The 26,367-nt window shown below is 36.8% G+C and overlaps 2 protein-coding genes across 4 annotated transcripts in view; one reads left to right on the plus strand and one right to left on the minus strand.

The window, feature by feature from the left end:
• Positions 1–606: 606 nt before the first annotated feature.
• LOC143368143 (uncharacterized) lies at positions 607–18,279 on the minus strand. Of its 2 annotated transcripts, XM_076810530.1 has the most exons (4): positions 17,893–18,271; positions 12,427–12,550; positions 6,668–6,907; positions 607–5,391 (listed from the first exon to the last, which is right to left on the minus strand). In XM_076810530.1, exons 1-4 carry the CDS (start codon positions 17,893–17,895, stop codon positions 5,333–5,335), a joined length of 426 nt encoding a protein of 141 aa, XP_076666645.1. In that variant the 5' UTR covers positions 17,896–18,271; the 3' UTR covers positions 607–5,332. The 2 variants fall into 2 exon arrangements, with proteins under 2 accessions (XP_076666645.1, XP_076666648.1); XM_076810533.1 differs by lacking the exon at positions 12,427–12,550 and having other exon boundaries at positions 17,893–18,279.
• Positions 18,280–18,495: 216 nt separating this feature from the next.
• LOC143368140 (nose resistant to fluoxetine protein 6) overlaps positions 18,496–26,367 on the plus strand; it is a 35,059-nt gene continuing 27,187 nt past the window's right edge. Inside the window, exons 1-2 of one of the 2 annotated variants that reach the window (XM_076810521.1) lie at positions 18,496–18,637; positions 18,872–19,066. The gene's annotated coding sequence lies outside the window, so the exon portion shown is untranslated. The remainder of the gene's footprint in view (positions 18,638–18,871; positions 19,067–26,367) is intronic. The other variant, XM_076810523.1, reaches the window with a different exon arrangement.

A 26,367-nucleotide genomic window follows, 5' to 3' on the forward strand; every position in this document is an offset into this window, starting at 1 on the left:
AAGTGTTTCTGCCCCAATCGCCTATTTTCACTCCCCATTTAAAAAGTAATGTAAATGAAAAAAAGTGTCACAGAAATTTATACCTCCCCAAAACCATTCAACATTGTACAATTTTTGAAATCCACCAGCTAACTGGAAATAATTTTCTCTTAAATGGAATCGAACAGGGGGATAAAGTTCAACTAACTCCTGCACAGGAAACGCTGCAGTAGTAATCCAAGCAATACTTAGAAATCACGATGATATCATCCCAGAATGATTATCTCCCACGAAAATCTGCGTTCCATGTCACGAATCGTTAGAGGGATTGATTAGAGACTCCAGTATGCTCCCTCTGAACGCAGTGCCGACACGAGCGTGCACGAGGCCTTTAATAAATTACACCCCATGTCGAGCGCTAATTCATAGCCATGTTTTCGATTAAATATTTATTCTGTTGTGCGGGATACTGTGAAACGATCGTTAAAATTTAATCTGCTTGTTTACGTCTGTGCTCGGTGAGCGATCATGGGCCGATTTCGCGTTGAAGATGATTATCACAGGAGCAGCAGGAGGAAGGCACGGGGTTACACAGTACTTATATCGCAGTCAATTAACACACATGAGTTGTATTTATATTCTGCTCCCATAAAGGTGAGGTGCATATCGCTGACCATCGTGTTTATTCGCTAGATACAATGGTTGGTTGCGAGTCCTTAAATAACGAACTCAATGGCGCGAGGCCGTCACTGTGCACACAACCGGCAACATTTCTCATCGATCGACATTTATTATTTATTGGTAGTCTCGTCGTGTTATAAATCGTTATCTGCGCTCGGATTCTCGTCCCCTGCACTTAAATCCCTCCAAAACGCGTATATCGACGGTACATAGGCAAACGTGCACCCCCGAGGGGGTGGGTGTTCAATTAAATAACATTTTGCAAGCTCTCTACGGCTTTTAAGTACAGCAATGTTTATTTAAATTTGTTATGCACCGACGTTATCGAACATTTTGAAAGTGGAAAAGGAATTATTGAGTTTGAAAACATTATCGTTTTCTTAGGGGTAGGCTCGAGCTTAATTTTTATAATTCGGAAACTCGAATCCGAAAATTTGCAAGGATTCGAAACTCGAAACTCTCGAAGTGCTGAATCTGTTTTGTAAGTGGGATTTCTTGCTTCAAGAACTGAAGTGAATACAATTTTTTAACAAATCTCTACTGACCATAGTTAAACACATTACAAATAAAAATATAAAAATATACAAATTCTCGACGCACGCTGCGAAAGATTATTAATTCTTTTTTTTTGTTATCTGGGTTTGAAGAGTTTCGAATTCTCGAATAACATTCATTGCAAAGTGATAGACATCGATTTTGATGAGCCTTGGCACGATAGATATATGTCGAAAATAAGTAAATCTTAATAATAGAGATATTTACATGGAAATTATTAAGAATTTCATAGTGGCCGGGGGGTTTTAGTGGGTAAAAATTCCACAACTACCCTGTCGCCCCGGGGGATTCCCTTCTGGAGGCACCGAGGTGCATTTTGATGATATCTCCACGTTAAAAAAAAAAATTATAAATTTTGAAAAAATTATAAATTTTTTTTTATAAATTTTTTTTTTAACTTGAGGAAATTTTCAAACGGCACCCCGACTCCTCCAGAGGGGAATCCCCCGGGGGCGCCAGGGTAGTGTGAGATTTTTACCCACTAAAACCCAAAGGCCACTATGAAATTTTTAATAATTTACACGTAAATATCTCTATTATTAAGGCCTATTGGCTGAAACGCTCGGACACCTATTTACTTATTTTCGACATAGATCCATCGTGCCAAGGCTCATCAAATTCGATGCCTATCACATGGTGTCCTCCCCTTGTAAGCTAACACAATATTGGTACTTGAGTCAAGATCATAGTAATACACAAGTAATCTCGAATTGGTACAAATTGTCGTTATACAAAATTACGCAATTTAAAGGAAAAAGAAGTTAGCCCTCCTGTGGATGGGCAAAATGAATGCGAGATTGATGAGTATCGCTGGAATATTTTTTTTAATACTTACACGCTAACTTACATGGTACCATTTACATAAATACTGTTGTAGGAGCTCAATGCTGTTTACTTGTTCCTTATTTGTTTTTTTTCTTAGTAACAATATAAGTTACCGACTTAAATTGTAGCGAAAGTCTGACACACCTGAAACAATATTGTTACGTATTCGTAGTGCTAAATTGTTACGCAATAAAGGCGCGTTAACGATAACAAACGTGTTTTTCTTTTACAATAAATCATTGTCAATTGTTTCTTACTACGCGCAAAAACATTCTATGTCAGAATACGCCGTGTATTTACAGTACGATAATTACGAGTAGTGTTTCTTTTTTAAATTTAATTTTTACAAAGCTATCTTACTCGATTAAGTGTCACGTTTCATTTTTTACACATAAGTTAGAGCACTGTACACATGATGTCCAATAAAACCATTTCTCAAATAACCCAATGGAAATTGCACAGTAATTAGTATTTCTGTTTAAAGGAAATACAATTGAACTAGTGAAGTAATTAAATTAAGAACAAGCTTCTAGGTTGAAACTTGAGTGATCAATTATTCGAATTAATTCGAGATACTCGATTCTATCGAAATATTATTTGAAAGGCTGAGTACCCATTTGGTTCGATGCATCGAGCTTCTTCTGTGCTTGAATTTTCAGCCACTCGATCCTTTCGACTACTCCAACAGTTTTGAATCGACCTTTTTTTGTAAATTCCGTGCTCACCAGTCTTCCAATAATCGTGAAATTAAAGTTTCAGTATGAAAGATGAGTCGCTGCACACTTTATGTGCAGTTATTTAATGCTAAAGAGGATTTACACCTAAAGAGACTTATCTATACACCTCATTACCCTTAGAATCTTTAAAATGCTCTCTGATAAAAATTACAAAATCACAAAATTGTCTGGTTAGAAAATATTAATTGTTTCTACTGCAACATAAATTTCACTTGCGAATGTACAAATGGGATTAAGACGCGTGCAATTATAAATATGTTTCCATGAGGGGAAAGAATGGAAATTTCTGTTATGGAAGGGGAACCTAATTTATGATCACAATTCCAATCGATTACAAAATAGTGCTAATTATAACACAGGGTGAGTGTATAAAAATTGTTACTTATTAAAGAAATTGAAAGGTTTGATTCTGATGATACCGACAAATTTATGATTCTCATTTTCTCAAAAGATATAATTCAGACTCGAAAGATTCTAAAGCTACATTTGCAAATAAATTCAAATAATTTTCAGAAAAATACATATTCAAAATAATTATTCTAATAAAAGTATTTTACTCGAAATGCTTATTCGAATAACCATTGTACAATTTCTTAAAAAATTATGTAATTAGTCGACTAATGTTTCGAATCGCTATTGACGTATAATTAAAATAAGTTTAATAATAAGTTTAGTAACAGTAATATCAACTTGCAAAGTTTTTAGTATATATTGCACAATGGTTCACGAAATTCTGCTAATGCTATAATTCTTATCTCCTTTTAATTGCCTGTGGTTCATGATTACTATATAAATAGGGTACTACTTTTCTGTTCGTACAATCTGCCACGTCTTTGTCGTACAATGTGTTACAAACAAATAAAGTAAATTAAAAACAAGTGGAATTCAGTGTTCAAAATTGGATTTTAAATTAGTTTCCTCAGTCAGCCTGTACATCCTATCGTTCATTTAACTATAACTAATCTTAACTTGACGTTAATCATTAAATTAAGGTGAAATACTTTATATTAGAATCTTTTAAATTAATTCCTTTTTTCATCATCTATTATGGTTTTGTGGTTTCTTGGGACTTTATACCAAAATAAGTAACTAACATTCGAGAATGAGCGAGTATTCTACTCTTTCAACAAATCCTATAACAATTTTATTCAACAGAAGAAACAAAAAATATTCTGTTACCGTATTTATATTTACATGAACCTAGATTATTTCGTTTCATAATAGTCATCTTAGAGAAACTGTTTAATACTAAACAACCAGTCCTATTTGTACTATTCTTATAATATTGACAAACGCAGTAAGCACAGTCAGAATATTAATTAACGCGAAAATACGTTTCCAACTGAATCTTCGAATATAAAACATCAAGCGTCTAATGAGGTATAAGTGTTTAAGAATTTATGAAGGAGTAGACAAAGAGTTTGTTTTATCGAAATTTCGTTTCATTGTCAACCTAAATTCGCAACAATACAAAGTTCCACGTGTGTACCCAGATATTTAATAATAGGCCAATTTCAATTTGCAAAATGCTGGTAAAAAGCACCACGTTGCATAACAGAATTTCAAATTTTAATTTCACGTATATTTCTGTTTCCAAAATTCCCGCTTCGACGGAGTACTAATTCTACGCAAATTGTGACAGTATTTCAACAACAAACATGGATTCCCCCCTCCCCCCACCCAATAATCCATTTGCAAGCACCTAGAGAACGTTAATACTGAATCAAAAATTTACAGCATCTAAAATATATTCGATCCAATACAGAGATCCCTGTTTCGAAAAATATATATATATATGTATATATAGCGTGAAAGAATAAAAACAACATTAGAGCCAGTCAATCACTAAGCGTGGAACAGACGTTAATCGTCATCGTCATTATGGAAAAGTAATGAATCTTTTCGCTGATAATCTAACCGCTAAGCGTACGCCGTGTGCGGGTACCCTCGCCTCTGTTTACCGTACCCCTTGAACGCCAAAAGAGATCGCCGCGCGCGCCGTACTGCTTCACGTTCGCTTGAAAACTCCCCCGATAAAATACGTTAGATCGTGATTTCGCTGGACATAAATTATCACGTACGCCTCGAAGAAAGTTTCTTATTGCAGCAAAGTAGACCTCGCGTGCATCGAGCTATAGTTACAACAATGCTCCGCTAGAGTCGCTGCATTGCCTCGACACATTGCTTTTCAACCGGTATCGAACAACTTGACACCGCGTTTTATTCATGATGTTTCAGTGCGCTTTACATTCGCGCGACTCGTCTGTCTTACGTAGGATCTTCACTGACGAACTCCATACAGAATTGCTTTTAAGTAACGCTTATAGTAACGCCAGTCTGCGCCTTAAAGTGGCCGTACTGCGCAAGCGCAAACATAGATGCGCGAGCGATCGTGCGCGGAGGTTTGACGCGATCTGGCGAGTCGATGGTGTTCTCGCTGCCCTCGTAGAACTTTGAACAATTCTTTGCCGCTTCTGTTGTTGTTTGCCTCGACGATACATGCCGTCACGATAGAGAGATGGTCGCGAAACAAAGCTAGAGCCACCTCAATCCAACTATCTCGACATCCCCGGCGCGTTTGGATCTTGCCTGGCAATGAGCGGTTGATCTGTAACTAGATCGTGCACATATTTTATTATTCAATGTAACTCTGCCTAAGGAATAAGGATGCTGCGATAATTAAGTGTAATATGTCGTCGGCTTGCTGATAAAACAGAGCAAGTCCATTATTCCATCCTAAAATCTTTGAGAATTAATGGAGGCAATTATTTTTTAAGCCTTTTACAATAGATTACTCAAAATCCATATGGGGAATTTTTTTAGTGGGGGCAAGCTTTTGCTTTGTATTTACTTGGTCAGTGTTACCAACAAGCCAACTATGTGTCTACAGGAGGGGGATACAGAAAATGTGAAACAGATTTCGTTTTATTTTGACCCCATAAACCAAAACTTTCCCTTAAATTTGGCGGCCCTTGAACCTTCATAACTCTGCCAATTTTACAAATTTCAACTTTGATATTCTAAAACCACATTCCGCGGATTCTAATCGTTAAAAAAATAGAATTATCCAAATCCATTTTTCGAGCCCCCTAAACAATACAGAATAACTCCTTAAGGGGTCATTCCTATGAAATCGCCAAAAAATAGGTAATCTTGAGGATTTTTTTCCAAAAAAGTATACAACTTGCAGTAAACAAAATTTATGATCTTTCTTTATTCGTTATTCAAGGATATAGAAACTTTTTTTTTCATTTTCCTGTAATGGTTCGAATTTTACGATGCGCTCAGTGCACTGCTGCGACAAAAGAAGCGTAAACGGTAGACAGTAGAACTCGACGTAAGATTCGAAATCAAAAAACCAAAGATATTCTTATAGGTCTGGGTTATATCAATCACTATTGCATCGACATTTAACAAGGCAGATAAAGCAAAATAGCGATGTTTGGTACACGTTTAAACACAAACATGCGAAAAAGGTGTAATTCTACGCCTAGAAATGTTAAAACGAAGAACTATAACCTCTAAAATTGATGGTCAAAGGCTGATGCAACAGTGAATTCAATTACAAAGAAAATGTAACCTAGATTTTTGGAATCGATTCGTAATTTCTTTTGTTCTGCTGTCTACCATTCGGAAAAATCATGTTTCGAAATAAACACGTTTAAAGTTTTGCTTGTATGTTGCCGGTGTTCGGAGGTCGAGATGCTTCTATCGTTGTAGAATCGATATCGTTACGAATTTCGTCTCACAACATTTACTGAGTATTCTTCAGATACTATACTATAGATACTATAGTAGGCAAACAAAAAAAAATCGATTTTCAGAAAAATTTTGATAGGAATGTCCCCTTAAGCGCAACGGCTCGGTAATTCGTGAATCACGCAACTAACCTGTGACAGTGGAAAGCCCCTTGATGAGATCTGGTAAATCTAGTAATCTGGTTTCAGCGTCCCGAGTCCAAATGTATCCCATAGCATTCCTCCTGCCAGTTCTACCTATCCAAATATACTCTTCCATCATATCGCCATCCTCGGTTCGCGACGTGCCAGGATTCTTCGTCTCGGGCTCGTTGCCAGTCTCCTCTGGATTGATTGGTGTCGATTGTCTCGACGCTAGCATCTTTTCCGCCGCTGCAAACAAATCAGACGGTCTCAACTATAGGTGCTGTCTCCGATTTTAGTATACTCGACGCAAAATGGCCCCCTCGGGATTGATTCTCTCGCAAGGAGCAGCGCTAGAGGCGCCGCCTTCTTTTGTTTTCTTATCAGCCTCAACTCTGTTCGTATATCCGAACGAGCGTCTTTGGACTTCTAGGAGTGTAAAATTTTCAGAATGCACAAAATTGGGCTTTGTAACAGGAGAACATGATGTCGAAAGAGGTGGCACTAAGTAACGTCTTCAGAGAGACAATCGAGGATGCCTTCGAAGCTGAAATTCAGGGTACCGCCTTTCGCTTCATGTTCTCCTGATACCTGGGCCAAAATCTGGCGAACATTTTCAGAATGCACAAAATTGGGTTCTGTAACAGGAGAACATGCCGTCGAAAGAGATGGCACAAAGTAATGTCTCCGGAGAGCAAATTAAAGAGCGAGAAGTGGCGCAGATGTTTCGAGACAGTGACTGTTTAACGAAGAGACGCAGAATTTTGGAGCGCCTCTTGAAAGGCCTGCGCCTCTTATTTGCAACTTTAAGGCGATGCCTTTGAAGCTGAAATAGCCACTAAACATTTGTTGTCATATAGCATATATTTAGGTTATATTTTCTGTTCGGTTATAAGCCCAATGCAACATTCAATACAATTTTGTATATATAATGTTTGTTGATAACTGCTTTCTGCAGAGGACGTGTAATAAGTGTATTTCATGTTCTGTTTCGGTGCTTTGCTAGTAAAAAAATGTCTAACCTAACAAATTTCATTTTCTGGGGACATTCCCTCATCTATTTTCCCTTCTCACTTAGAATTCCTTACTGCTAACGTAGAATATTGTAGCATAAGCACATTTCAAGTAATTAAAATGTACAATGAATTTTCTACGTTTACAGTACCAGCCGACTTTCCGTTTAAATTTTTATAAGTATAACGGAACAGCTGAGAATTTCTTTCCTTATTCAGAATAGAATACAGAAATAGCAAACAGCTCCCTCTCGCGTTCACCGGGTAATCGTCGATCTATCGGTATTACCATTTCTGTGCAGATAAAAATGCTGTAATACCGACCTGCCGAATCTGCCAGGTCACGTGACGTGTCTACCCCCTTAATATTTTTTTTATGAAAATCTCGAACTTTTACGGGCCATATCAGAGGTTTGCGCTGAAATGACACATGTTTTACACATCCTGTAATTTTTTCCAAGTCGATCTGAACCTCAATTCGTTCGCAATCAGGAAAAAATGAAGAGAAAAAAATATTCGAGAAGAACGCGTTTAAAGTTTCTGGGTAAATGCGACGCTATAAGTTGCCGCCTGACGTTTTTAGCTGCCAAATCTACAATTTTGCGAATTTTACTAGAAACCAAGCGGCATTTTATTCAGAAAAGATAGTACTTTCGGAAAATGCAATAAAAATCGATTTTTCGACTGCCTAGGCCCCTTAACCGTTGGGTTCCTACATCCTCGACCATCTAACTCTTTTTTGTGGCACGCTTTTGAGGGCTTTTAGATCCACGCTTGCTGATTTCATTGCTACCCATGGTACAGTCCATAATTGGGGTCTAAGAGCGTCAGGGGGCTAATAGAGGAATTTTCCAATGAAAAATGTAAGGGTCGGGTATTCCCCTTCACCTTCCAAATCCTAACCAGTGGGGTGAGTGATGCTTTTCCATTCCACGTTAGTCGTCCAAGAATAAAGTGTGACCTCTCAGGGGAAACTTTGTGCCCCAAATCCTCAGGATGCTGGTTTCCAATCCTGTTCTGAAGTACTCGTTGGCACGGATTTGTACCTCTGTTAGCAGATCACATGTGAAGAGATATAAGGGTCTCTTCATATGAGACACTCCCAGGGCTTACGATTCGTATTTCGGATATGTAGACATTGCGAAAACAATGTCAGTTTAAATGAGACAGCAGAAGATAGCGATTGAATATATTTTATCAAAATATGTCAGTGGACACTTGTTTGGCCTTAAGCCATAAATTTGGGTACTTTTAAAGTCTGCAGATTAATGCAATATTATATCCTAACTGTATCGCGTTCCTATATTGACTTTCTTTCTCTGCTCCAGCAGATATTCGCCTCATTGGCCTGACATATTCATTTCTGCCTTATCGTTTCTGTTTCCTGTTTTCGAAATAAACAATGTAGCAGCAGAGTAGATAAATGGTATAGCGAGGCCACACCTCAAAGGCCCTAAGGGGCCAATTAATTTTGCGTCAAGTATAGCAATGTATTACTTTAGAAAATGAACTAATTCACTCTTTTATAATCGAAGATTATATTTCTTTAGCTGTATTTAAAGTACGACTATCAGGGTTTAACATTTTGATATAAACACTATTAAAGGACTGAAAACATGCATCCAAGAAATCTTAATGGTCATGCAAAAAATATTGCAACAGACATTAGTTTTGTTAAGCAGCTTCAACAGTGCATCGCTGAACATAAAGTGCGTCTAAGAAGCATTGCTTTCAAAAGAACTTTATTTTTTAAAAAGAAGCAACTGCATCTAAATACCACTCCAAGAACAAAATTAAACTTGAAACGAATATAAATACGCGGGATATTGGCTGCGTGATTATTATTAATTTCTTTAATTTCTTCAAAGAATAACACTTTCGTAGAAATATCCACTTAGTAATGTAATGTGAATTGAGTGGCTCGTTGCTTGTAGACACTTAATTTTTTTTTATGGAGTTATAAGTATGTATATTGAACTTAACACCATTAACAGCAATAACAAAAAGTAAAAAGCTCTCACTCCTCTCGAACGACATCCATCTGAAACTATCACTCACTGGGCTCTGTCGCCATGCACCATCTCGCACGCTCATGGACCTGCGCTTGTGCAAATAGCGAGCAGCACACACATTTTAATGCGAAAATGCAATATGAAAATCGTGGGTCGTCACAAACACATAATTTACCGAAATATATACAGGAGATAAAACAGCAGGATTAACTTAAATTTCCTTTTTACCATTCTTCACAATCACCACTTACAAGTTTGATTAACTTCGAGTAAATTCACAATTACGGTCGGAGCCGCCTGAATGATGAAACGCGAGACGCTCACAGTGGACACTAAACAAGACTGGTTCATTCGAAATAGCTTGATAAGGTGTTTATCACCGATAAGTTTATCTGAACATGAAAAAAACAGCTGTTCCTTTATTTAGCTGTACGCGGTGTCCTATTAATTCCATTGTAATGAATTCGTTGATCCTATTACTGATCAAATAGTCTCCTTATCGAGCTTTGTAAGTGATACGAAGATGTCCGTGGTATTATACAGAAAATTAGAACTCATCTTAAAAACGTAAATCGAGGCATAAATTTTTTTTATGAAATTTTTGCAACATTTGTGTACGCTTCGAAAGTTTTTATCTGTTTGGATGACTTTCACTGGGAACAATTTTTAAAATAACAGACGTTTTAAATCTTACGGGCACGTTCAGCTTCCGGCACATTGGTTCGGAAAGCGCGTCTGACCATATACAATCCTTATTCCCTTGTTCTCTCGCGTTCTACTTTTCTCTTCAACTGTGGTCATACGAATCAATGACGGCGCTCTGTATCTTGCTGCGTCGTTTAATGTTTAATGCGTGTGGTGCGTTAAAGACTGCACGAGCTAAAGTTGCTCGGATTAACAAGAACTTCGCGAAGATAATAAAAGAAGCAATGGGGAAATTTGCTGAAAAATTTTAGTTTCCACGTGGGAGGAAGGGATTTCATTTTAAACTTTATGAAAATTGACCAAACGATTACGAACCTACTTGGATAAATTTGAAATTTCCAATTGAATGCTGAACACACAAAAAGAATTCAAATATTAAGTTAGTGTAAAATATTTGTCGTTTGTGTATGGATCCTATTTTAAATACAAGTGTGAAGTTTTATTGAATGGAGAGAACTATAAATACAGAATAGCATTGTTCACAACTCGATATAGTGAAACGGATATTAGTTTAAGAATAAGCAACGCAGATGGCTTCTTCTACACGATAATCCTTAAACAAATATATTGCGAATGATGTATCATAACGTTTGGTGTTTAAAATTAGGATATTTCAACATGCACCATACCTACTCTTCTGATTTTCAGTTACTTAAGCCTTTCGAACACTTTTTACATCACGAAAAATTGTGTAGCTGGGGACCGAGTAAAAATGCTGTTCTCGAGTTCAGAAATTCTAGAAGTTTGCAATTTTACAAAAAGGGAGTGAAAAACTTATTTCCAAATATAAGTATATTGAAGTTACTGGGCACGTTGGATATATTGAAGCTACTGGGAGCAGTTTGATTATTGAAAATTACTTTGAAACTATATAATTTATTTTTCAAACTTCTTTAAAAAAAAATAGATTTTCCGTATTCATTTCAAGCAGTGTACATTGTATTTGATAAACGCAACGAGTATAACAAAGAGGTCGAGTTGGTGCTCCGAAGGGTCTCTACATAGTTTTGTTTCCACATCGACATTTCTAAAAAGTGGGCCTCATTTCTATTAGCGGAGTATAATGCGAAATTCTCGGTGCCAGGCTCATACAAGGTGGCCGTTCTATCGCGCCTAATTCAGATGTCACGAATGCAGTAACGAACGAAAGTGTAAACCCGCGACGCTAAGTTAATACTGAAGTGTTTAACAGGGCTGTATTATTACTTAAATATTTTACATAAAATGTGACACATCGTTTTTGTTTTTAGAATTTAATAAACACATTTCACATATATATATACTCATATCCCCTTCCACTTTCCTTTAAGACGATATGAAGCTTAGCACACAATTACATTCCCTCTTTCTAAAAAGAGGTGGGACTGGAGTTCGTTGGGCGATATGAGAATACTGTTCTCGAAATGCCATCTTTGGGAATTTGCAAGTAAATGTATTATTTTGTTAAATGTACCAAGGAAAAGAATAAACCTAAACCTTTTCAAAAAGAATATAACATACTAGGATTCATTGAATTTTCACATCTGGTAGAAATAATAAAAGTGCAATCAAGTCTAGCAAATTCACCCTTGCAACTGTGAAAGACCTAACGCCAGAAGTTATATAAAAGTTATTAGCCCTCGACTGATGGTTACATGGTGCATTTAGACCCATCCCATGTATCAAGCTACTTATATAATTTCGTCCTTATTAACACCATTTATTTAACAAAATAACAATTCTTGATCGCAACATCAAAATATAATATAGAGACTTGGATGTGTAGGAGTGAAATTAGGTATGCGTGAAAATGAACCTTGCAGCCGCAATGTTTCTCATTGGAAATCCATCCGCCATTCAAGAGTTAAATAAACCCTAATCCCTTATCCCTTTTATTTGTTGCGAGTGGAGTATCAATTCCAGCTGAACAGAAGCAAAGCCCCCAGACGAATTAATAGAGTTAAATCGTAAAGATAAAGCAATGTTATCCGGGTTAGTGGAGACGTTGATAACGGAGGTTAGACACAAGTCTGGCATGAGCACGTTGAGTGAAAGATACCTTTGACACGAACAAGGCGCTTCCTTCGGTACCCCTTGAACTTCGGATTGCCGGAAACGGCTAGGCAATTTGTCGCTGCCGGCGGGGAAACGTCGTCATCTCGTAAGGCTTTGCGCAGCTTCACCTAATTGATTGTTTCTGTTGTTAAAAGATATCGTTTGCGACGGCAGTTGTGATTCGCAGCCAACACAACGGACACTTTATGCCACGAAGAAAAGAATATTAGCGGTGCTCCTAATATACCGGGTGTCATCGAACCGGTGGCACGACCGGGTAAAATGTGATTCTACAAGCAAATCAAATTGAAAATGTAGAAGCTAGTTTTCCTTATAGGAGTCCTCGTTTACCAGAAAGTCGAGTTGAAAAACTGTTCAGCTATGTGTGCGCTTGATTAAAAGTCGACAGTAGTCGCAAAGATGGTATGTACAACCCATGAGATAAATCCACATTTAATGTAATAAATAATTGTGGAATAACTTTTTTTAGAACGAAGCTTTGGTTTTGGAAATATTGGTTCCGAAAATCCGCCGAGTAGGTACGCGTGTACCTGCTTGATTATGAATCAATTACTATCGTCATAGCGAATTCACTCGAAGACACGTTGTCGTTTGAATAAAAGTTCTACAATTTTCATTTATTTTTGCATAAGGATTGATTTAATTCCTAGTTGTTACGATATTTGCTACTGTGATGTACGGACGCACGTATACCAGACGAATTTTCGAAAACGATTTTCGATTTACTTTTACATTTATTATAATTCTTCATACATGACGTGGCAGATGAATTGTTTGAAGCGTTTCTTTGTTATTGACGAATGAAAGAGTCGATTGATCTTTACTATTGTATGCTCAGCTTGTGTTCCTTCCAGTACTCGGAACCAATTTTTTGTTCTCGTTATTGTTTTATCTTCCACAGACTCTTGAATATTTTCTTTTAAAGAAAGAAGCAAATTTTGATTCTAAAAATTGAGAATGAAAATTATTTATTTTACTAAACTTAATTTAATTTCACAAACCGACTTGAATTTCACGCTCTAAACACAGATCGGGGTGCGAGGATTGTCAAAAAATAAATTAGAATATAATTTCTAATATAGTAATAGGACAGATGTCCTAATTACTGCCAGTGTCCCTATTACTACCACTTTAATTATTTTGCTTAATAAAATTGTGACGTATAAAGAATAGTGTTGAAAAACGATTATTATTACATTGGAGCCGTTCTTATTATTATGTGCACAGTAATCTTTGTACGTTACGTTTTTATTAAGTAAAATAAATAAAATGGCACTGATAGGGACATCTACCCTATAGTAATCTAATATTATTAATGATATAGCAATAAAGAAGTCATATATTTCTTTATTTCTTTTATTTTCTTTATTTGTATTATTATTATCCTTTTTGAGAAATTATTTGGGGCCCAAAATAATTCTTACATCCGGGCCCCATTATAGGAGAGGCCGGCCCTGAACTGATTAGTAGAATATGATACTCGTATACTGGGATAATTGAACTTAAACCAGGGGTTTGATAAAAATTCATGAATGTTTTTCGTTCTCTGCTCTAGTTGGCTAATATTCTTGGATAGGCAAATCGTACAAACTTCTGAAAAAGTTTTCGAACCAATGATTCGGGATGCTTGGAAATATTAATTCTAGGAACGTAATCTCAATCTTCATTTCTGCAACGCGTTTTATTCATCTTTCCTCTATTCCATCCATTCGTATTAATGTACTGACACTAATTGCTACCTTTCGTGATAATGTTGAATAGGCGGTAAGATTAAAAGGAAGCCATTTTGCACTTGAAAATTAGTTACGTGGCACGAACTTGCTTTTACGCTTATCGACCTACCCACCAACGAATACGGTTTTCGCAACGCTTGACACGCGAACACTTCGTTCTAGCACGTAGAAGTGCATCAAAAGTTTCTGTTAAAAATATATTCGCCACTGAAAGCAAACGCACTAACTGGATAGAACATCAACATTTTGGAGCGGAACGTTAAACAAGTAGCGTTAAACAGCCATTACTTTTCCATACGAGACACTTTTATCACTGGTATGTCGGATAAACTCATACATTTCCTACCCTCTTCTATATATTTTACATCCGCGCTGTCTTCGCCAAAGGAACAAATCCAAAACTCTATTTGCAAACCATAGAATTACGTATCTTGTGCCAAAAGACTCTAGGGTAGGTATATACCGAAACATACATTATAATCGAACTGTGAAACATTAAATGGATGGTTGGTTTAGACTTTATAATTTTTTTATAAAAATTGTATCGAATGATAATATTATGTCCCTTGCTTCCTTGCCGTAGATTCTGTGACGTATAAGCTTTATAATAATCTACATTTCAAGTCTTCTATATTTTTACGATTTAATTAAAGAAATAATTTTGTACTTTTACGAATGTTTTGGTAACTATGTTCAGTAATTTTTCTTATATTTTGGCGTTAATTTTGATCTTGCAAGGGGAGGACACCACGTAGTAGACACCGATTTTTATGAGCCTGGCACGATGGATCTATATCGAAAATAAGTAAATAGGTGTCCGAGCGTTTCTACCAATGGGCCTTAATAATGGAGATATTTACATGGAAATTATTAAAAATTTCATAGTAGCCGTGGGGTTTTAATGGGTAAAAATCGCACACTACCATGGCGCCCTCGGGGGGTTCCCCTCTGAAGGAGTCGGGGTGCCTTTTGAAGATTTCCTCAAGTTAAAAAAAAATTATAAAAAAAATTTATAAAAAAAAAATTTATAAAAAAAAAAATTTATAAATTTTTTTTAACTTGAGGAAATTTTCAAAAGGCACCCCGACTCCTCCAGAGGGGAATCCCCCGGGGGCGCCAGGGTAGTGTGGGATTTTTACTCACTAAAACCCCACGGCCACTATGAAATTTTTAATAATTTACATATAAATATCTCTATTATTAAGGCCTATTGGCTGAACTGCTCGGACACCTATTTACTTATTTTCGACATAGATCCATCGTGCCAAGGCTCATCGCAATCGGTGTCTACCACATGGTGTCCTCCCCTTGTTAGTAGAAGTGAGAGTCGATTCCAAACGACATTTACGTTTATCCCCTTCGGTCGAATTTCGTCACCCTCTCGAGACAAAGGTCTTGCTCAAAGAGACTGGAAAGATGAAAGTGCTTTCGCTATTTTTAGAGGGTCAGGTGGTCCTTCTCGCGGTACACATTTTTTTTTTATCATGGCCGAGGAACAATGACTAGATACGTAGTTGAAAATGTCCGCCCTAGAAAGTACAGCATCGCTTCGACGAACAATAAATTAGCTAAAAACGACAGCTCGCTGATTAACGAGTGCATGTTCACGTTCGACTTCCATTTTACTTAGAAGAAATTCTTTCAAGCGTAGGTTCGCTCTCAGAATCTTATTATCTTTATCTGCCATAAAAGGTAACGAGCGAGGTGATCTTATACTTTCAGCTAACAGAGTATGCCTTGAATAGATAATAATCGTCCGATACTCTTTAACTCAGGCAGCTATTCCCAGCATATCAAAGAAATGCAATTTGCAATGTGAAATTCAATAAATATGAATGTAGCTGTAATGCAATTCACTGCTTTCAGAGGAGTTTATTTCTATAATTTAAGAAACAGAAATTATCGTTAATAGCTTATTCATGAAATTATATGTGAAACGAACTTACTCGGTATATTCAATTTAAATAAATGCACTCAATTATTTTTTTAAAGTAACAGATGAAGTTGTTTGCATTGGCAGATCAAATTTAAATTCATTCTTTTCATATTACTCTTCGTGGAAATTGCAAGAAGATATTCAGTTAACGACCTTATTCCATACGAGTTTATGAAACTAAAAGTATTATTTACCATCACACATTTGTTTTAAATAATTCGCTTCGTTTTTAAATTTTGGGTCATTTAAGTGTTATGATTAATTACATTTTACACGTTTTAGAGTAATACCTTAATCAGACAATAGAATTAAGTTCAGAAGTTCTATGAGTACTGTTCCTACCGAGTTATCTAAAATCTTCACAATCATTTTACACTTATATAATCATAATAATATAAAAACTATAAATAATGATGATGTATGATCAAATTATATCTACCCAAATTTCCACCAATTTCTAGAAATTCTACATTTCTACTATCTTCAAATAATTTCTAATATAGGTATGGGGTAAATAACTACATTCGTGCAATTTCAATGCAATATTTTATTGTTGTTAAATAAAAAGATCCTACCTCAGATCTAATTCAGACCTTGCCTACATTCCCATTTTTATTACGCGTATCATTAATAAATATATCCTTGCAGTACAAAAGTAAAAAAAAAATATAATAATACCCACTTTTTGTATTATTCATAATGGAAGTACATTACTTTCGGAGCCTAGCGGTATTAAAAACGCAAAGGCGGAAAAGTTCGCATTGCTCATATCGTAGACTGGCGATAAGTAATACGAAGCGAACATTCAAGTATATTCACGTAGTTAAAAACGATGATTCCGAAGGCTTACTCATGCATGGACTTAAGGAACGGTGCATAATTTGCGTTGGAGGGGATTAAGTCGCAAGAAGAATCAACCGTAAGTGACGTTCAACTGTCTCGGTATGGTCAACCGATGACGCACTCCACAGGCGAGTTTAAGTATTACATTATATTATAATTCGTATAGGTATTATTCATAAAAACATTTTTATATTTATAAAACACGACTGCTCACGAAGACAGACAATCAGTCTGCAATTCACAGATTAATTTTAAATGTATAAAATTCAGGTGTGCAGTTCCAAACTTTCCCGCCGCATGACATAGAACGGCAGCACCAGCTGACCACACAAAGATGGCCGAAAATACCTTCCCCTCAAGCTCCCCGCATGTTTCACAAGCAGCGTCAACTAGCGTCCATAATTCCATTTAGTTTATGCACCGTTCTTTAGGTCCATGTACTCATGCAACAACCCTGAGAAGACACTAATCGATTCATGGATTTCAAGGGAACGAACCTTGCGTCGATCACGTGCACGGCGTACTTAAAAGCTCGTCTACTGAAGCATACACTGTCACGCCGCATAAAACCGATTACCGAGTCGACAGTTCGGTACATTCCTAGATATATCTCCGCCCCGATGACAGCTTATCCGCGTGCCGAACGGACGCTGTCGCGTAAACACAAGCGGCAACGCGTAGATACCAGGCAAACACTGGGAAAGCAGTACAGCCAACGATCAAACGGAACGCGATACGAAATTACGAACAGACACGACGAGCACAAAGACAGTGGGGGTGTAGGAAAACGAACGTCCGTGAAAATTATCACAATGCACGGGGTCGGTCACGTAGGCAGACGCGTATCGAGAGTGCAGGTGCAGCGTGTATGATTTGGTGAGAGGCGAAGGAGTCACGAGGCGGCGAGAACGTGACGTCGCCTGATTCGTAAACTCACCATCGAGGCGTTCAAGCGTGTCCGTCTGCTGTGTGCGTGGCTCACTGAACCGCTCCTCGGACACTGGGCTAGTCGCACATACGCATCTACGACTCATTCGGAAGTCCGCTGTCAGCGCGGACGCGCGATGCAGTGTGGCACACGCCGGTTGTAAACCAGCCGCCCGCGAATCGATACTGCGGGGATAAAAGCACACGGTCGCTTCGCGGCAGAGGGGAGCGTGTGCGCGGTGTGCACGATGCCTGGGACGAATGCGTGGGTACAGGTGAGAGAGGACGATGGCCACGGGACGCGGCAGAGGGCTGGAAGCCTGCCAAATGTTTTTCAGCCGGTCTACAGGGGATTACGCACGCGACGCCGTCATCGCTGCACCTCGTCGTGAAAGGGAACGATGGGAACACTACGAGAACGGCGTCATCGCTTCTCGCTCGCCTCGTGATCGAATTCGGTCTGGCCACTGGACAAGCGCGCGCGACGCGACGATCTCGTTCCGGCTGCGCGCCGCGCGCGTCGCGACGCGCACGAGCCGCGCCGACGGTTGCCGACCGCGGCCGAACTTTTCGTAGGAGCTTTCGTAGCCTCGCGCTGACTTTCTAAACCGTTTTTGGGGAAGTGTTTTGTGATGATGTTTGTAAGTAAATTTTAAGTGCTGTTTTGTATTATTATCACTTTACTCGGGTGTCATTGAGTTTCGTTGTGTAGCCAGCAATGTGAGATATAACGTGTGGCCGACGTAGCGTTGTAAGTGTGTGCCACGATCTATTTTAATGTTTGTTTTTACTGGTAGAAATAATATGAATACTCGGATACAATAAGTATTGTAGGGAAACAGGTATATAATGTTCTGGTAGTCGCGATGAAATAATATTAATAGATCGAGCATATATATATATATATATATATATATATATATATATATATATATGTTAGTCCATAATTGAAGCTGATTTTTAGCTTGAAATTGTTACCAATGTTTCAGAGGAAACTACGATATCTGTACCCCCGAAATCAACCCTATCAGGTGTTATAATCTGGAGAGAAGAAACCATCGACTTGTGATTATGTGATTATAGCGAGGGTTGTTCCAGGAACGACAACTTCCACTTTGTTTTCACCTTCACCCACCCCCTTCCTCCCCCCTGTCGGCAACACTTTCGGCGAAGCAGAAATCCAGGTATTATTCGAACAATTTTGAATAGAAGTTTGTCTTAAACGATTAGAGTATTATTCAAATATCACTGTAGTTGAATAATTTTTCCTTTATTCGGAGTGTTTTGAATATATGCAGTTAAAACAAGTTAAATATTATAACTTTAACTTTATGTAACCCCAAACACCCAAACATTCTTGAAACACTCTATATTTGTAGAATTATTTACTGATTATTGATGGTTATTCATATTATTTTATGAGGACATGAAATACTTGCTATTAAGCGTAACTAGATCGACAAAAGTAACCAAAGTCTGGACGTATTTTCTCGTAGGATTTCATTGCAAATATTTTGTGTCGCACACATCGATATAGTTCATATTTCATGTCCACTTTTCGTAAATATTAATGAAAAGTACTATTTCTAAACGATTATACTGTGACCAATCTGGTAATGCGGTTATTTAATTGTAAATATAATTTCGGAACTCCATTTTGAGCATATTATTCTGGAGATACTCTTTCTATACAGTCGGACTAATAAACAATCTCTTATTGGAAGATAGTGCCCCCTACCAGAATCAATAACACTAATAACTTTTTTAAATGAGCGACGAACGTTTAATAATATTTCAAACAGGTAATGGAAATTGCGTTTAGGAGCATCAAATTAGACTATTAAAATTAGTTAAATTGAAAATTCATCTGAATCACACCATTTTTTGCCAAATCTACCCCTTTTTGTATTTGATGCCAGGTATTTTGATGAAATTGAAATATAATGCACCTAGTCCACGTGAAATTAGGGGGAGGTTTAAGTCATCATTTTGCGGATTTCGAATTTGTTTAAGAAACACATGGCGTCAAAGGTTGCACTCTGTAAATGAATTGTTATCCTCGAAACTATTACCCTAAACCCCCTACAATTTCACGCGGACTACATCATATTTCAATCTCATCAAAATGTCTAACATCGAGTGCAGAAAGTAATCTATTTGGCGCAGAATAGCTCGGAAGACAATTTGCGTTCAACGAATAAATCGTCGAATGACAGGTGCGAGGGGAACGTCGAAGCACGGGAACGCTTTTACCCAATCAAATATTGACCGATTTTAGTGTTTAACGCAGAAGAGAAGAATTAATTTTGTCCCTTAAAATAATATTCTCTATACGCTGTAGGTATCCTTGCTGTGCCGTACTCTGTGCAAGTCGCGACGAATTAATTAAAATATGACGCGCCGAATTATTTACTTACACTTCGAATTTACATGGGCTTATTTACGGGAAGCTTTTATCAAACATTCATAAAGTCTAATAAAAGCGTTAGCACATTTTGCAGTATTTTAGCAGGCCAATATTATTATTCATTAGAATATTTAGAATTTAATCGAATAAATTAAATGGCCCCATTACTTGACGTGTAAGATTCTGATCGTCTAAAAATAAGTATATTCTACTGGAGCATAAAAGTATTTATGGGAGGTATAGATTTTCGAGAATTTGAATCCTCTTAGTCTCTTAATTAGGTACATTTTTAAATGTAACGTGAATGTTTATCAGACTTACGCAGAATAATTGAAGAGTCGGATACTCTTGCAGTCACGAATATTGAATATGGACAAGAGGTAATATTTTGTAAGCTACACACATGAAATTTGGTATTAATTTTGTTTCGGGAAATAATATCTGATGTAAGAAACTCTGCAGAGTATAATACTTACGATGAGTAGTAACAGTAGTACAATAGCATAAACAGATAATTATATAGTATCCTGATATCTATATCTATGTTAATATATAAAGCAGAAAGTATTTGTGTGTTTGTCTGTCGCCTAACAACTTTCAAACGGTAAACTCTGGAGTTACGAAATGTACCTCAGCTTATTATGCCTGGCTAATCCAGATAAATGTGACTATTTTCACCAAAAGAAGCTGAAAAAAAATTTTTTCTTGCATAAAATCAGAATCTAAATTTCGGACGAAGCCGAGTAGTAAGGCTAGTACTATTATATAAAAAACCGATTTTTATGTTTGCGCAAAACTCACAACCTATTGAACCGATCTTCCTAAAATTTTAACACGTTATTCCTGGATACTCTAGGACGGACATAGGCGATGTAACGTGTCTAAAAAACGCGTTATTAACATGTAACGAAGAAGCGCCTGGTATGTGTTGCGCTGGAGGGAAAATAAATCTCCCAAAGGAGATAATGTTATCTTTTCCGAGATATTATGAAGAAATTAACCTTTTTTCAAAATACTTTCTTTAAAAGATATTAATTCTAATAAACATGAATCAGTGACGCTAATATCTCGGGCGAAGCTGACACGAGGGAGGCTATTGTATTGATCCTATTTCTCACACATAATTAAAACGCATTAATATACTAAACTGATACTTCAACTCTTCTGGTACTGATACCATTGCTTTACTATTATTCTCACCCCTAAACTTACATCCTTTACTACCAACATCAAATTCCTCAATACAGGGTGTCCCATCTAAATATCCACTTCACTTGCGATGATCCAAACAAAAATATTTCGTCTATAATTTGCGTGGAATTCAATCAAATTAACTAGCTTAAATTAATATCCAAGTATATCATTCAAATTACATATGAAATATTTTCTTGTATCTTCACAACTGAAGAAGATATTTAGGTAGCCTGCTTTAGGTGGGACACTCTGTATATTATAAATATGATAAAATCCTTAAGGCATGAATGATACCATTTAGATATACAGTTTTAGAGTTATTATTGTACCTAGAAAAATCCCTCTCAGAAGAAAGGAATATGTAGAATCAATCAGTCACGATCGTTCCATCTGTAGCCCACGAAGGTTAACATATGTCGACTATGCTGTACATTCTACATACTAAAGCAGCATGGATCTACGCAAATAATTGTGGCTACAATCTGCGCCTATTCCTACCGTACATTTATTGTATAGTAGTTGTAGGATGCGCCTAGACAAGTGTAATAGATTTAAATTTGCATCGCACGTCGTCCGTGCATTGCAAAACGTGTCAATAACAGGCGTTATAAATATTTGATCAAATATTTAATATGCTCCGAGCTACACACGCCAGTATTACCATGCAGCTTCTAAAACAAATCATACGTTTGACCAAGGTCGTTGCGAGGATTGATACTCATCAAGACGTTAAAATGTCGAAATCTCCCATAAAACAATGTTATTGTCTTTCTCAGAATTGGCATAAACAATTTCCGGAATATCAGAATTGTTTATAAATTATGCCGAGTGGGGTCTAAATTATTATTATTACGTCTTTATCGCACAGAATGAAAAGGGATACAAAGAAAATAACTTGTATCAATCTTGATGTTGCGCAACAGTGAGATTCAGTTGTAGGACAGTTTGCAAATCCGACTTTACCCTAGTAGCACAAAATGATGGTTATATAATTTTCTCAAACATTAAAAAAGTAATTTTTTAGCCACACTTCTTAATACGAAAAAAAAATGTTGACTGCAAATATTATATACACGTACAGAAAATGTGAAATAAAAGTTTAGAAAATATGAACTAAATATTCATGAGATATAAAATGAATATTTAGAAAATGTAAAGTTAATAATTTGCTTCTTAATCTAGAATAAATATTGTATGTATATTTAAATATCTAAAAGAAATTCAATCTTTCAATATTTTGTGCTACTAGGGTAAGCACAGCTTTTAAATTCGTAGTACAAACGAGGAGAGAGTAATTCCGCGTGTGAAAATAAGTAACAATTTTAGTACAAATTTTTTCATTGTCGCAGAAACGTAGTAAGAAAATATGTCGAATTGAAAATATTGAAATAATTGCACGCATACTCGAAGAAATTTAAAAGCGGTCTTCTTCCTCGAAATTGACGTTTCGCATGGGAAAGATATGTTTAAAAAATCGACTTATGTCTGCCCGAGAACTCACCCTGTCTCCGTTCGTACCACAAATTTTTCCGCGCCTTGCGGTGGACTCGCCAAAATGCATTATGCGCTTAACGAATCGAAACTTTCTTCGAGCTTTTCTCGGGCCTCCTTTTAGAAGATTCGGAGCATTACTCATAAACGTCACGTACTCTGTGTAACCGAATAAATTTTCTGAACGGGCAATGCGGAAACAGAGGACGCTATGCCGTCAACGAAGAATTACGTAAGCGGGGCTTTCTTCAGAATTTTTCTTCGGTAGGCGATTGCATAGCAGCACTTGATGGTTTCGTGAACCTCTATTTGAATATAAGAAGAACAAAGAAATAATAATGGATAGAATAATAGAGAAGAAGGAATAAAAGAATTGTATAAGACGTTTCTTTTATGTAAGAATAAAAGGGGCGCGATAAATTGGAAATTGGATATGATTGCAAGGGATATTTCTGGATACCTATTTCAATGTCTCTACATTTCTGTTGATATGTAAGTAGGTTTCTATAACCGTTTCGAAGCGCCTCAGAGATCAACCATCTCAAATCTTTGCCTTCGTAGTTCTCTACACAGGTCTTTCCTAATATTGCAGAAACGCATACATATTATTTTCATGAAATTAACTAAGTCTTTTAATACAATTTAGGAGTCATTAAAAATGAATAACTAAAATGTCACACTGAACTAAAGAATGGTCTGGGTTACTGAAGGCAAATCGATGGTACGTGGACAATTTTATAATAATCTTTTTTATATCATGTTTATTGCACTGAGAGTTAGTGAAGTACAATCGGGAAGTTGAGCTTTTACGGTGCAACAGAGTTGCTGTATGTAAAAATTTAAACCTATATACATAACATAACTTGTTTTTTTTTAGATTTTATGTTTCTTTTTAAATTCATTTATGAGCTAGGCATAGCGTAGGTGTGTATCATATTTACAAATATGAATATCTGCATTTTATTCAACTATTTTCGTACCATCACTAATATAGATTCGCCTAATTAACGTATTTTTAGCACGCGTAATATTTTCAATTCGCTATCACTGGGGCAAGCGAAAATTTCGAAGTATATGTAAAAATGGAATCAAAATACTTAGAATGCCTTTTATAAACACCGAGGTAAAAATGTGGCAGGGTAGGACGTTGGCGTCACTCCTCGCGTGATGAATAATAGCAGGCAAAGCATTTATAGTACCAACCAGCCTCAAGATTCCAATTCCAAAAGTAGGTATTGATTTTTCTGTGTTCGGTTTACAAGGAATATCACCCAACGAGTTTGACGAGGTTTACGTAGATTATAGTTCTAAAAAAATATTTGATACGTATTTACTTTATCGGCAAAGAATTTTTATGCAAGAAAATCAGCTCCCGAATCGCAAATAGGGCCCCGTAATTGCGGGTACTCGCACACCCCTACTGGTTACTATCTACCCCACGAACTCTGAATCCTTTTTTCGCAGTACCCTCTACTTGAACCATTTTTCCGATCAGCATCGAATTAACCCCCATCCCCGCTTATGAAAACGCTTTATGCAAGTGTTATATCCTGCAACCGAGAGGTGACTTAAGATTAATATTATATTGCCCACGCTATGCTCGTTTCGGGCTACGTTCCGCATGGATACGATGATGCCACGTTCCAACGCTTGAATGGCGGTAACAGTTTTAGGTTCAACAACTCGCCCGTGGCATTTGCATGCACGCTGTCGCGGCCACCTTTAATTCAAATAACGAATTGATAACGGATTCATTGTTTCTTTTTACCAGCCAACGATTACCGACAAATTGACACACACTCTAAACTGTTTAGAGCAGGGATGGGGAACACGCGGTCGTTCCAGATGTTCTGTGCGGTCTTCTCGCATATTTTGTTAATTGCGTCCCCTCACCGTTTATAAATTATACAGTCTCAAATGGCGTGCTTACTGATTAATTAAAATTAAGAAATCGTTAGTTCTAACACGATAGGACGTACAGCGTGTCTCGAATAGTTGGTACTAAATTGATACGGCATATTCAACTGGTTAAATAGACGACAAAAATTTATAATCCCATATTTGACAATGCATTGTTAAAGACTTATAAGAAATCAAAAACGCGGATTTCAACAAAACTGCGGAACATAAACGTAGACTGAAAAACCGTTTGCTCATTTATGGTTTCCTAAAAAAAAAACATAATTATATCTAGGTGCAGTTAGGTATAAATATTTAGAAGTGGACACTAAATATTAATTACATGTATTTTCATACTACATTTTCAAATCTCGAGACAATTTTTATATAAATATAAAAATAGTATGAAATCACTTCTATAGTTATGCGCATGGTTTAGTGTCGCTTTAATAGTGATCGTCATCGATGACAGCTCTGGCGTAATAATAGGCGAACGTGGGCACACATTTGGCTGGGACGTCTGGAAACACTTTGACGCTCGTAATTAGCAGTTTAAGTGCAGTGGGACACCCGAATTTTTAATTACATTCGGCGGATGAATGAATTCAAGTTTAAGGACATGTGTGTCGTTGTATTCTTTCTTCCTCAACGATCACACGTATATTTTCGTCTCATCAAGGACACTCCGGTATTCTGTTAACTTTCGAGCTGCTTTTTTTATTACAGATTGGTTTATAATAATTATTCATCAGTGCCGAAATAGCAGAATCACCGAAGCTCATCGAATACATATTACAATAATTTAGGTTTTAAAATACTATCTCTGTGATTAATGCGTCTGGGTTAGGTATAGGATCATTGTCATCGTAGATACTAATAATCACGAAAGAATGTTTATGAAAAATTATATCTATACATGTATATTACAATACTCCGTAAAATGCTTGGAATATTACATGGAGTGATTCAAAAAAAAAAACGGATCGAAGAATTTTAATGGTAATAGTACTTAAAAAAAAATGGCTAAAATAATTTCTAGGGATTTGCATTACTTGCAAATGCAAAATCACAAAGCAGGGGAAGCTTCGCTGTAACAGTTTTATTATTCACCTAAAACAGTATTATTAGAATTCTCATTACCAAATCCACAGAGTGGATTTTCGTAGAAAGACGTTTTTGTCACTACGTGCTCGTTAAGCTCCACGTCGATAAAAATATAGAATCAAAGGCTTAATTAATGGCGAGCACGAATAGAATGTGTTGCAAGAATTGCTGAAGAATGCAACATACTGGGGTCCCCGACCCACTCTCTATTGCAATTCGCGCCTGTGCAACGAAGATAACGTGCTCGTCGCAAATGTATGATTTATAGTTGGCTACGTTACAACAAGTACAGTATCGAACAGTGTAGATAATCAAGGAAAACATTTTTTTTAATAAAAAAATATTCGTTTAAAAAAAAACACTATTTTTCCTATTGGGCCATTTGAAAAA

This window comes from Andrena cerasifolii, chromosome 4 (genome assembly GCF_050908995.1).
Source record: "Andrena cerasifolii isolate SP2316 chromosome 4, iyAndCera1_principal, whole genome shotgun sequence".
Classification (NCBI taxonomy): domain Eukaryota; kingdom Metazoa; phylum Arthropoda; class Insecta; order Hymenoptera; family Andrenidae; genus Andrena; species Andrena cerasifolii.

What these genes read in the sequence shown, in the direction of transcription:
- LOC143368143 (XM_076810530.1), bottom strand. An exon ending in GCGCCTTGTTCGTGTCAAAG is followed by an intron (nt 6,908 to 12,426) that starts GTATCTTTCACT and finishes ATTTGTTTGCAG; the next exon opens with CGGCGGAAAAGATGCTAGCG. An exon ending in GGGGCTTTCCACTGTCACAG is followed by an intron (nt 5,392 to 6,667) that starts GTTAGTTGCGTG and finishes TGCACGATCTAG; the next exon opens with TTACAGATCAACCGCTCATT.